Source organism: Haliotis asinina, chromosome 4 (assembly GCF_037392515.1).
Source record: "Haliotis asinina isolate JCU_RB_2024 chromosome 4, JCU_Hal_asi_v2, whole genome shotgun sequence".
Taxonomy (NCBI): Eukaryota; Metazoa; Mollusca; class Gastropoda; order Lepetellida; family Haliotidae; genus Haliotis; species Haliotis asinina.
This window is the reverse complement of record NC_090283.1, coordinates 47,350,463-47,364,258: the sequence shown is the minus strand read 5'-3', so window position 1 is coordinate 47,364,258 and position 13,796 is coordinate 47,350,463. Positions and strand designations below refer to the sequence as shown.

General features: G+C 39.2%; 1 protein-coding gene across 1 annotated transcript in view; it reads left to right on the top strand.

Annotated features, from left to right (window-relative positions):
• The window catches only part of LOC137282531 (malignant fibrous histiocytoma-amplified sequence 1 homolog), a 29,826-nt gene extending 23,610 nt beyond the window's left edge, over nt 1-6,216 (top strand). Inside the window, exon 4 of the mRNA XM_067814289.1 lies at nt 4,453-6,216. Coding sequence (XP_067670390.1) covers nt 4,453-4,655 — 203 coding nt within the window. The 3' untranslated portion in view covers nt 4,656-6,216. The remainder of the gene's footprint in view (nt 1-4,452) is intronic.
• Nucleotides 6,217-13,796: the final 7,580 nt, after the last annotated feature.

Below are 13,796 nucleotides of genomic sequence, written 5' to 3'. Positions count from 1 at the left end.
TATAATAGATAACGACACTTTATTTCAGTTCTCATCATTAATGAAATTAGACGCAGACGCCTTGCTCAAAAATTGCAATCTGAGTCGAATGAGCTCATCAGCGTGAGTAAGGTCAATGTTGCATGTGTGACGTCATAATGACGTCATTGACACAACTGTGTGTGATGCACTGCTCAAACACGTGTTTCAACGTGGTTTATATTAATGAAATGGTTTGCTTATTAATTTAACTTTTTATAGATGTGGCTTGTTTCATATTTACTTTATTCATACTAACACCTGTTGAATTTTCTTTCAGGGCTGTTAATGTATAATTTTCCCAAACAGGTGAATCTATTACTAGATCCCCTCTCTTGGTCCCTGGCGGCCATGTTCGATTTCCTTTCTGTAGGATCTCTAGATAATCTCGTGGTCTGTATGATAGAACCCTTGTGATTTCGGCAAAGCGATGACAAATTTTTCCACGTCGACTTTTTTGCAGTGTGCAAACTTATCTCTAACCTTCTTATCTCAAACGAATGGCTGTCATACAATTTCCCTAAATCCATTTACCTACATCACCATGGTAACAGGTAACATGGTACCGATATCTCCGAAACACTTTTCTCATACGAATTGTTACCGAAATGCTATTCAAGCTCTTGTTTCATATATCCCCACAGCAATGGTAACCATGGTAACGTTATTTCACAGGAATGGTTACCTAGAAGTTATTCACGACCATATTGTCCCTATCACCATGGTAACGTTTAACGTGGTTCAATTTATCTCCCTGAAAAGGTTATCATGGATATTCCCGCGGTTTTGTTATCTCCGTCACCATAGTAACAGTTACCACTGTCCACTCACCTTCACTCCCGTCTTAGTGAGAATTTCTTCGTTAGATTCCTTTGTTGTGTTGATATGAAATCCTATCGTGTGTCGTCTCTTTATCTGCACGATACTCAAATTCTCTGTTTTAAGTAAATGAGAATGACCTATCGGCTCCGTCTGTTTCTACTCGATAGGGTGCTAAGCGATCGTTCTCATCCTGCGCATTATTTACAAATTATAAAAAACATTGTCGACATGCAACATTATTATTTTCTGATGTTTCAGTGAACTACTTAATTCTTATAGAGCCTTGTTACACAGCTGCTGAACAGGTATTACCCGTGTATTTATCAATTAATGAAAAACTCGGCAAAATGAGATCTGTTGACTCTCTTAACTTTCAAATACCAGCCAAGCACTGAGATCAATGCAAGATGTCTGGTGTTTTATCAAAACAGTAAACGGACAGGTCCGAAAATGATATATGACGGCTGCATTAATATATCGCCGTGGGCCGTTAAGAAGACAGATATCTATATGGGATGAAGCGTACTGAAATGTGAACTCGGATTACAGTATATGGTCCCCTGAATTGGGTGATAACAACACCGATCATCCCTGTGACATTTGCCTGTGCTTCTGATGGTGAGACTGACAACCTCTTTAAGTACCAGGAATTCGGGAGTCTGTTTGCAGGGTATTCGAATCCTAATTCTGTAGATCAATGCTCATGCTGCTGATCACTGGATTGTCTGGTCCAGACTCGATTATATAGTTACAGAACGTCGCCATATGGCTGGAATATTGATGACTCCGCGGTAAAACTAAACTCACAGCTTAGAAAAAATGTCGTACCAGTAGTAAGTATTCTGACGATTTGAAAGTTAAATAGACACCAGAAAATATCACAGTACTCATATTACGAGTCATCGCTACAGCGAAATTACGTCACAATACGTTCTTGACCATTGCAACGTCGTCGTTATCATGACGTCACAATCAAATGACATAACTTTCTCCTTGTTAAGCTGTGTTGATATACTAGTCTCGAAGATTACTTACTTTCTCTGAAAATTGAAAATAGCATATGATTCATAATGCATACGTTATCTGATAGATCTTGATCCGGCATTGTTTACCAATCGTGTCAAGAGCTGTTAAAATGTCTAATATAGTTGTACACAGATTACAGAGACCAATCTGAAACACATGAACATGGCATATTTCCAGATATGACCCTACATCGTCAATAATTAACGACTCAGTCACCTGTGAATTCCCGCATGTGTTATTTCAATCAGCGAATCGGATCACAACGCGTTTTCAGCAAAAGAAATGGGCGTCCATTTTGCATTGCTTTATTTACAACATGGTTCACAACATCGTGACCACTCATGCTATTCCGGAACAAGCCATGTTGTTACGGAAATATGCGAATGTTGACGATTTGGCTCACTGTCGACATGATCATTGATGTAATATTTCTGAAGCAATTTAAACAATACATTCAGACATGACTGAAATTTCTTTACTGGTGTACTGGTTCATAATAATTTCTTTCACATTGAATGTTTTTGAAGATCATAAACACACTCACACTCACTCACTCACACTCACACACACACACACACACACACACACACACACACATCGCGAGATGTGGCTGTTAGAGGTGGGTTTAACATCTACAGAGACAGTGAAATTCATCTCCAGCAACGTTAGCGTTAAGTAATCTTTGTTCTTTTGGAATAGAACGCCATAGGGAGGTTTCAACTGGTAGACTATTGTTACAATGATGGTCTTGTATTTCTGTCTGTACGCAAAATCGCTCAATCAGTGCATGCCTTCTCGACATCTTTCTCGACTACATCTGGGAGACATCTGTTCCCTTCTGTAACGCAATACAGCATGTGTAAATGCTTCTACCTCTTTGCATGGCAGTCTGTCGCATTTCTGAAATTATAAAGCGTGTAACCTGGGTGGATCAGGTAGATGTCTAACAGATAGCTACAATGTTGTATTATAACGGATTTTTTAAATTATAACGGATGGTTGTACGAGCATTATAGCATTAGGTCACGTGACATTTTTTTGCGCGCGCGTGTGTGCATGTGCGTGTGTGTGTGACAATGTGTTTATGTAACACTAGTGGGTTTGATATAATTTGGTTATATATAGGTCACGTGTGTGATATAACAGTTTTATACCATAAATGTGTGATGTGGGGTAGTATAACAGCGGTGTGATTGTGTCGTGTAACGTGGTTGTGTAACGTGAGCGTGATGTAATGTTATATAACATAGGTATTGAATATGACGTGGCTATATAACGTGTCTGTGGTATTATGTGGTTATGTAAATAACAAACGAGAGGTTAATGTGGTTATATACCAGGCTTGTGAGATGTAATGAGGTTAATTAGAACAGAAGTCTTTGATGTAATGTTATATGCCGTGTATGTCTGATAACGTGGTTATATAGCAGACACAGTGTGCGACATGGTGTGTAACGTGTTTTTTTTGTTTGTTTTTTTTTGGTGGGGGGCGGGGGGGGGGGGGGTTTGTTCTCTGTGTGTGTGTGTGTGTGTGTGTGTGAGTGAGAGAGAGAGAGAGAGAGAGAGCGAGCGCGAGAGAGAATGTGATTAGGTTACAGCTGGAGTGTATGATATAATGTGGTTATATAGTAGATGAAGAGTACTAATAAAAGGTGGTTATATACTTTGGAAAAGAATAGTTAAAGGTAATTATATGTCATATAGTTACCACATTCAGGTTATATAGCTGGAGAAAAGGTTATGTAAGGTGGTTTTACAGGTGCGCTAAACTGATATAATAAGATTAAATATGAAAATGGGACTTTTAGTAGGAAGAACTTATGTGAGATCGTATTGAAGACGCCTTGTGGTCTTGGGGTGGGGATATCAACCACATGGACTACTGGACATTGTGGATGGATGATGGGTTAGAGTGGATGGTTTCGGTTTGATAGGTACAACTGAGGGTATGTGGATAGTAGACATTGATTTGATGCGTGTATCCAACGCGTGGGAACGGATGGCCCAACGGAACCTGCTGCAGATCAGCAAGGTTTCTGGTCCTGGGTTTATAATTCTTTTCCACCTGGTCATAAATCTTGTCTTTCAGCATTACCTATTTAGCTACGAGCGCTAATTTACGCCTAATTGTATCTAAACAATATCACCTGTATCCGAAAGGTTTTCGTACTTACAGTTAACGTGTTATCTGTGAATTTCATCGCGCATGTGTATCTCATCTTTATAACCACGAATAGTGAAACAGATGTTACTTTTTTTGTGTCACGAATGTGAAAATAATTCCAATACAAAGCCATTTGTGGTAAGTTTTATCATCCGTGCATAAGCATGATAACCTAAATTCTGGATTTAAAATGGACAAATGTTATTTAAACCGGAAAAAAAATGTTCACAGAAGTTGGACAATCTTTCTGTAATCTTGACATTCCATATCATCCTTAGATATACGTAAAGGTCTTGAGTTTGGAGTAAGTGGATCAATATTGATAAGATAGCAGCTTATACGTTCTCCAAAACCAGACACTAACGTGGGTGGGTCTACATCATCACCGTTCATGTTGTAATTCAAGGTCATTGACGTTGCAGACGATGTCCTCTTAATGCTGCGAAGACGTACTGGGCGACGTCGCGGAGCCGCTGTGACGCAAGACATTGACGCCATATCCAAGATGGCGCCGCCCAATCCGAGACGCGTAGCGGTTGTAATGCCGGAATTGGAGATACAAGAGGGGCTGAGGGGATTGTTGGGGTCACGTGATTCCGTTACGTCACTAGCAAGTGACAACTGACCCAAACTGAAATGACGTTATTTGTTCATTGGTAATATCTACCGTATAAACGGAACAACTTTAAACGCAAGCAAGTGGATACCTGTCGGATGGGTACATTGCAAAATCGATTTTCGTTTATTTTTTTCTGTTGTGTGACAGCTGATCTGCATTTGTCTTGGGACTTTTCTTCCAAGAATATTTTAAGAATTTGGATGTTTGGGACATCAGAGTTAAGCGGACTTTTCACTTTTCTAATCAAAATTGCAAATGTTTGGCGTCCACGGATCACATTTAGCTGAAGAGAAAACCTTTGAGAAGTAAGAGCATTTCATCTAAATGTGAGATTATTGAGTATTATGACATTTCCGTTGATGTTAGGGCTGTGGAATTCAGATCTGATTCCTTATATTGGAAACAAATGTATCACTTGGACGCCATAACCCAAGTGTCCCCGTTTTAACGCTGAAACTTTGGATTACCTTGACTATCAGCGTTTGGGTTATGGACGAAACAAGTGAGAAACAAGCCACTTGCGTTTTATTTATGGACTTACGTACTTACTTTTTTTTAAACGGAAGAAATCTTATGTTCTTTAATGGGTATAATATTTATTTATTTACGTCCTAACATATTCACGTGACTTTTTGTTCACGTTGACGAAGTGCTTTGCCACAGAGCGTGCTATTGAATGCTATGATTACTGACAACCTTCTCGTCAATATATTGATCATCTTCTCGAGTCATGGGAATTAACCGAGTAAACGTCCAGTTTTCACTTGCCGAATTAGACTTGGGCTTCCATTCGTAACTGCTCGGGTCATCCCGGAAAGCCGGCTGCGGAAAGAGGCGAGTAGTTACGAATGTTGGGTTTCGTGGCTCGATTGCAGCGCCACCAGTGGCTATTGCCGGTTACTCACTGGTATGCAAAATGTGCTTCAGATAGAATGGCTTAGCTCGATGACGATCTGACGTATTTTGTATGAAAACCTATCTGGTCTCGAAAGGTGGATCACATCACTTTTATAATGTACTTAAAATATGCGTAGATAAGAACAAAAGTTGACAGTGTTTTGCAAACGTTGCAGTCGAACGAAATTGCCCGACAGTCGCCATGCTGCCTATCGATGTCGTTTCCTGTTTTCATGTGTCTGCCTATTAGTATTCGTTATATCAGTCAGAATATTTCGAACGTATTGGGCAAGGGTGTAATGTGGACGTTCATTTTCAGTTACCTCCCTTGCTTCGGGAGGATGTTGTTAAAACTGTGTTTCTGTGTAGATAGAGTTTATACATATATGTCATTTGTAAACTTATAAGAGTTTGGTCGAGAAAAGGCTCATCAAAAACGTCAAGGATACTTTGATGCCTCGTCTATCCATTATCTTCAGGTTATGGATTAACGGCTCATCACCGTGTAATCCAGTCAAGGGACAAACATATTTTGTCGACATACATATACACATTTACACAAAGTTAATTTTGTTCCATATTTAGAACAAATTTCCGTAACAATGCCAGTGCTCTATGAAAAGGTCTGTGCCTTATGTTTACAAAACATGTCATTTAAATAAACATTAAAATTATATTGAAAGTATTTGTTGTGGTCAAAGTATTGATATGTTTACAGCAACTAGTAACAAAATGTTTTCTTACAAGCCTCCCAGGGATTCGTTACAGTCTAATCACTCAAAGTCGTTACTCTGTTCTCGTAAACACCAGAAATCCATACTGGGGCTAGGTTTTCTAGCTTCACTGTTTCAAATAAATGACCCTAACGTTTCACGGAGGAGGAAGAGTACACATTTCAAAGAATTGCACGAATGGTAATGACCTTGTGTCATATTATACTTCTCAATCCATATTCTGTCCTGTATTTGCTTGATAAGTGTTGGAACCTACCACAACATGTGCTCCTATAGTAATGAGCAGTTATTCGTCCATTCTAATTGTCCTTCCTTAGTGCTCCAACTTGTAAATTCCCACAAAGAGGTTATCGCACCTATGGCGTATAGTAGCACAGCATACTAGTATATGGCGTCTGGTGGCGACGTCACAGCATATATGGCGTATAGTAGCACAGCATACTAGTATATGGCGTCTGGTGGCGACGTCACAGCATATATGGCGTATAGTAGCACAGCATACTAGTATATGGCGTCTGGTGGCGACGTCACAGCATATATGGCGTATAGTAGCACAGCATACTAGTCTATGGCGTCTGGTGGCGACGTCACAGCATATATGGCGTATAGTAGCACAGCATACTAGTCTATGGTGTCTGGTGGCGACGTCACAGCATATATGGCGCCTGCTAACGTCGTCGTAGTACATGTGACGTCTGGTAAAGGCTTCACAGCATATATAGCGTCTGGTAAAGGCTTCACAGCATATGTAGCGTCTGGTAAAGGCTTCACAGCATATACAGCGTCTGTAAAGGCTTCACAGTATATATAGAGTCTGGTAAAGGCTTCACAGCATATAAAGCGTCTGGTAAAGGCTTCACAGTATATATAGTGTCTGGTAAAGGCTTCACAGTATATATAGTGTCTGGTAAAGGCTTCACAGCATATATAGTGTCTGGTAAAGGCTTCACAGTATATATAGCATCTGGTAAAGGCTTCAGGTAAAGGCTTCACAGCATATATAGCATCTGGTAAAGGTCTCACAGCATATATAGCGTCTGGTAAAGGCTTCACAGCATACATAGCGTCTGGTAAAGGCTTCACAGCATATATAGCGTCTGGTAAAGGCTTCACAGCATATATAGCATCTGGTAAAGGTTTCACAGCATATATAGCGTCTGGTAAAGGCTTCACAGGATATACAGCGTCTGGTAAAGGCCTTATAACGTATATGGCGTCTGGTAAAGGCCTCACGGCGTATACAGCATCTGGTAAAGGCTTCATAGCATATACAGCGTTTGGTAAAGGCTTCATGACTTATATGGCATCTGCTAACGAGTTCACAGCATATATTATGTCTGGTAACGATTTCAAAGCATATATTATGGGGTCTTGTGACGACCTCACAGCACACGTGGCATCTTGTGACGACTTCATAGCATATGTGGTATCTGGTAATGAATGCTAGTAACCATATGCAAATAACCTGGTAGGCCAAGGGACAATGGGCACAGTTTGTGGGCTGAGAATGATGGGCATATGATTGGTGGACAGAAAACAATGGAACAAAATGGAACTTTTCCCTGAACACAGCAATTTTTTAAATAAAGGCAATGGACATACTGTTGGCGGATATAAGAAAAATAGACTTGTTGGTGATAGACATCAAACCATGGTCACTCTCTTGCAGACGGCATCAAAGTGGACACACTACGTATACTAATGGACAGTGAACGGTGGACTAAGAACTTTGAGTTAGTTGAGTTTTGTGACACACTCAGCAATATCCCAGCTTTATGGCGGTGGTATGTAAGTACTTGAGTCTGGACCAGACAATCCAGTGATCAACAACATGCGCATCAATCTGCGCAATTGGGAACAGATGACGTGTCAACCAAGTCAGTGAGTCTGACTACCCGATCCCGTTAGTCGCCTCTTGCGACAAGCATAGTCACCTTTTATGGCAAGCATGGGCTGCTGAAGGCCTATTCCACCTGGGACCTTACAAAGAACATTGGACACAAACTCTGTTGTACTGGTTGTACTCTGTACTAAAGAATGGGTTGAGCACAATAGACACATAACCTGGGAGGCCAGGGATAGACAGAAAACAATGGGCACTGTTGGAGAACACAGAATAATGGACACACTGTTGGAGAACACAGAACAATGGACACCGTGTTGGAGAACACAGAACAATGGACACATCACTGATGGACATCAAACTATGAACACACTGTTGGTAAACAGAGAACAATGAACACAGCCTCTGAAACAATTTATTTATTCCCAAGGCAGTTTACACATTCACACCTTCAATCTCATCACAAAAATAGCCCAGAAAATAGATCTTCTGATAAGACAATGGCAGCATTCTAAACCTCAACACAATACAACATTATACAATATCAACTCAATGAAGAAAAAGGACGTCCATGTACAATCAACCACATGATGTTCCACCTGAAAAAAAAACATCTGACAATGCATATTGTGTTGTATTGTCAAAAACAAAAGACATAGATTAGGTCTATTCTTGGCACAACTGAGATTGACTTTGTTCCTCTTCAAAAACTGGTTCAGTTTTTCCCTTGTTTACTGTCTACTGTTACAGTCAGTAGCACATTTTTAGCCACGCCATGCTGACCCCTATACAGGTAGCCAGAACAGCATAACCTTGCACTAACAAATGCATTTCCAGTCTGAGGCTGAACAAGATTTATTGAGCTATATTTTCATGCAAATAGTACCTGATACTCAAGTGGAACAGAATTATGTTTTGTTTATTTTAAGTCAGTTAAACATTGTTTTGAAGTATCTAAATTTTGATGGAGCTAAAAGAATTATGGATCTATACTCAACCAAGACAGTAAAGGACCACCATGGTCTTCAGTACTAAAGTTTTTAATAGTTCATGTTGTGATTAAGTATTGAGTATTGGCGTGGTCCCTGACTATTTAGTTGAACATATTCAGAAAATTAGTGGGCAAAATATTATCAATGAATGTACTTTTATTCAAATGTATAGTTTTAATGTTTTTAAAATGTAGAAAGACACAATATACCTATAATCTCTACTTTGATGAGTCTTTCTTGAATGTGAAATATCACAGACATACTGTCTAGAACATTAAACATACACAAGCTGGCAGCAGGAAACATAAAATTGAGATCTACCTTTATGTAAACTCATTTTTCACAGTTTTATCCATGATTTAACTTTTCACGCTGATTTGAACTCTCATTCCCTTCAATATTGTTTAAATTGTTGTCAACCAAATCATAAGGGTCATAACTGTCATATATGGGCAAAAAAGCAGTTACCTACACATAATTTTGTGCTGGTATGAAATGTTGGCTACTGAAAGACAAGTTTTATATTCTAAAGCATTGTTTTATTGTGATAATTTTTCTGCTCGGCTTCAGCAAAATCTGATCAAAATGATGCATCAGAATATACAGTACATTTTCACACACAAAACATTTACTTTAAGACAAATAATTTTATGCAGAATCAGTATCTAAGGAAACTGCATTTCAGAGACTAGATATTACAAAAACACAACTCTGGTTCTGGACATTTCTCACTAATTTTGTCAACACATGGATAGGTGTTCAGTTACGACCCTGATAATGAGTGCACCAACAGGTTGATTACATTCCTTCACTGTTATCTAGAGTAATTGCAACCAAAAAAACCTCAGTTGGCAGCATGGATATGCTTATAAATAATCCCATACTATGACTCCTTGAAGTGTTACAAACCTTGTATATGAGATACATCAGTTTAATAAGGAAACGAGAGTGAGAGAGCATGTGAGTCCATGAATGAGTGCATGAGCGTGAGTGCATGAGAGCGTGAGAGTGCATAAGAGTGAGTGCATGAGTGAGTGCATGAGCGTGAGAGTGCGTGAGTGAGTGCATAAAAGAGTGCATGGGTGAGTGCACGAGCGTGAAAGTGCATGAGAGGGAGTGCATGAATGAGTGCATGAACATCTGAGAGTGCATGAATGAGTGCATGAGTGAGTGAGTGAGTGAGTGAGTGACACTGCTGATAACAATAGACCAATAATTACACTACTACAAGTCAGGTTTAACATGAAAGTAAAGTCACCATGTTGTCAGCACAATGGAGCAACCTATCATCATGACATTGGTGCCGACGTATCTAGAAAAATAATTATGATTAACCCTGATTCAAAGCCAAAACAACTCTCCTTTGTATACCCAAAGAAAAGTGTCTAAAATGGTGTGAAAATAAAAAAAAAAACCCAAACATACACAATGAATAAACTCAATAAAGCAATACTCCAACCAAAATTGGATTAAAACCCCCCCCCCCAAACATACACAATGTATAAACTCAGTTAAGCAATACTCCAGCCAAATTGTGGTCTGGGACTTCAAGCTTTATCTTACATTGTCCCATATAATGAATCAAACTGGTAAGGAAACAAACCCTGGAACAATCATCCATGACCAATGGTTCTGAATGACTAAAACCAAAATTTTATGACTGCAAGGAGTCAGAACTTATTGGTCCCCTGAAGAAACAATTCAACACATTCTAAAACACCCTGCCTTGGATCACACCTGGATCATGGCCCAAGAAGCTGATCATCTGATAATTACTGGAAATCTGAGAATATTTTCTCCAAACATTATTCTGTGACTTAAAACTCTAGAGAAATAACTTTTGTCTTCATACTGGATGGTTCAAAACATACATTGCCATGGTCCCCAAAACACTTTTGGATCAACGTTTCAGAGAATGATTATTGTTGAGAGATTAAAATAACAGAATAAAGTCTTTGAATGCTAAACAACAAATAACATACAACCACATATGTAGTTATATTACTCGCACGTTGAAGATACTGCAGTGTAATATTTTCACTTCAATATTACACTAGTGTAATACCACTTGACATATGACATCAAAATGGTTCAAAGTTGTGACGTCACAATGCTAATTTTGATGTCGTGATTTTACTAGACCTTGCTTGACTTGAAAACAGAGTCCTCACACTGTAGGCAATTTCGCCGCAGTTTCTGTCAATTTATGTTGGCGAGTAATAAACAGAATACTAAACTCGCTTTCGTGAAATACCATTTTCATTAAACTCATTAAAGATTTAGTATTAAACTCGCTTTCGCTCGTCTGATACCAAATCATTAAGTGGTTTAATAAAACTGGTATTACACGGAAGTTCGTTTAGTATCGTCTATATATACTGAGACAAACAAATAAAGGAACACAGGAAAATACATTTTCCAATTTCCATCACCAGCTTTAAACAGCGCTGTGGGTGGAAATCTGAGAATTAATAACGGCATACTGCCATGAAGAGGTGTTCCCTTTTTTGTTTCCCTCATTATCTACTGTTACACAAAGGCCACATATTTGACAATTGTGTTCATGACTTGTATCATTATGATGAACATTATTTACATATTTTACATATATTTTACATATATTATTTATTTATTATTATTTGCTTGTTTTTGTGTCCTTCCACACTGACGCATACATAAAGAGACACAAGAATGTTTGGTTATAGACATGTAAGTGCTAAGACAATGGATTAAACTATTTACAAAATAAAATGGACCACCGCTCAATCTATACATCACAGATTACATGCAGTATGAATAACCCTTCTGCTCTTCAAGCCTCATTCCCCAACACTGTGGTGATACATGTCCTTCTGACACTGCACTGAAACACTCCATACTGACACTGCAGTGATACACATCCTGACACTGCATTGAAACTCTCCATACCAACATTGCGGAGACACACATCTTGACAATGCATTGAAACACTCTACACCGACACTGCGGTGATACATGTCCTGACACTGCGTTGAAACACTCTTTACCGACACTGTGGTGATACACGTCCTTCTGACACTGTATTGAAACACTCTACACCGACACTGTGTTGATACACATCCTGACACTGCATTGAAACACTATACCGACACTGTGGTGATACACTCACAGTGGGTGAGCTGGCTAAAGTGCCACTCTAGTGATCCTGGGAGGTTGAGGTGATGGGATTGAGCCCACCACTTATCAGGTGTAATAACCTTAAAGTGAATTTTGAGTGCAGACTCCTTCTGTATTTTCACAGCACCTAGTGTGCAGTACAAAACCCTGTGCATTTAACAAAACCCATGAATCTGTTGGTAAATGACCAGATGGTGGCCACATGAATACGTGCAAACTTGTAGTTGCAGGTGCAGCAATGTACAGTGAACTTGGACAAAGTGCTGTGACTATGTGTCCCAGTCCATTCAGTTGAATGGGTACCTTGCTAGGATGAGAAAGCCACATTAAACCTAGAGGCAGCTAGAGATGTATACACCCAGAGGAGCAGAGATTGTTCATATGATGTGCCTTTGAGATCGAGGGGACAAAAATACCAGTGCCTTAAGCATGTTCTGGTTGCGTGGATATGTGTGCTATATATATATCCTGTAATAACACCCTGTAATATATATTCTCCTCCAGTGATACTTCCTCTGGACACTAAAGTGATACATGTCCTCTTGACACTGCAGTGATAAATGTTTTCTTGACACTGCAGTGATACACGTCCTGTCAACACTAAAGTGACACATGTCCACACATCCTCCAAAAACGGCTGCAGACCCCTTACCCTTGTGTAGTCAGCATACATGTATAACACCATTCAAAACTCCTCCAAAACAAGACAACTTATTCTTATTACTCCCCAAAACGAACAGAAAAACATCTATTTATACAGAAATTAAACACATCAACAATCTTGGACAGTCAATCTCAAATCACATGAAACCATTTAACACCAAAGTAATGTCTCTACATGGTGACAACATAAACAACACAGTATTTATCACAATCAAATTGGTGCAAGTACCTCGGTCTACAATGAAAGACTATAGTGTTCGAAAGAATCACATGCCCCCAGGCTCATAGTTACAACCTTGTATGGGCCTTTATGATCTGTAAGTTAACATAAACGTGACATATTTCTCCAAATATGCTGCAGTTGATGACGCAAGTCCAGTCCTGTATCTTTCGTGGTTGTTTGTTAGCATTTTTGTTGTTAAATGGAGCACTCAGGAACAGTCAAGCTGTATGGCTGAGGTATGTATATAATCGAGTCTTGATCAGACAATCCAGTGATCAACAGCATGAGCATTGATCTACAGAGATGGGATACACAGACATGGTCAATGAAGTCAGCGAGTCTGACCACTACTATGATGTTGCACTTTCCCTGGGTCCAGATCTTGGCCTGGTATTTCTTCATATTGAAGGTTCTGAAGTTCTGCTGACTGACTGTTCTTTGTATACATTTCAAATAAAACACAAGAACGGCATCACTCCTACCATGTGCCCACCCCTACATTGTATAATCTCTTAATGATGTCAAACTTTCATCTATAGCGTAAAAATAGAGACATAATAAAGAAAGGTATGTCTTTCAGTGTGAGCCTCACTTTCGTAACTTGTAACTAGCCATGAGAATGAGACAAAATATTTAGAG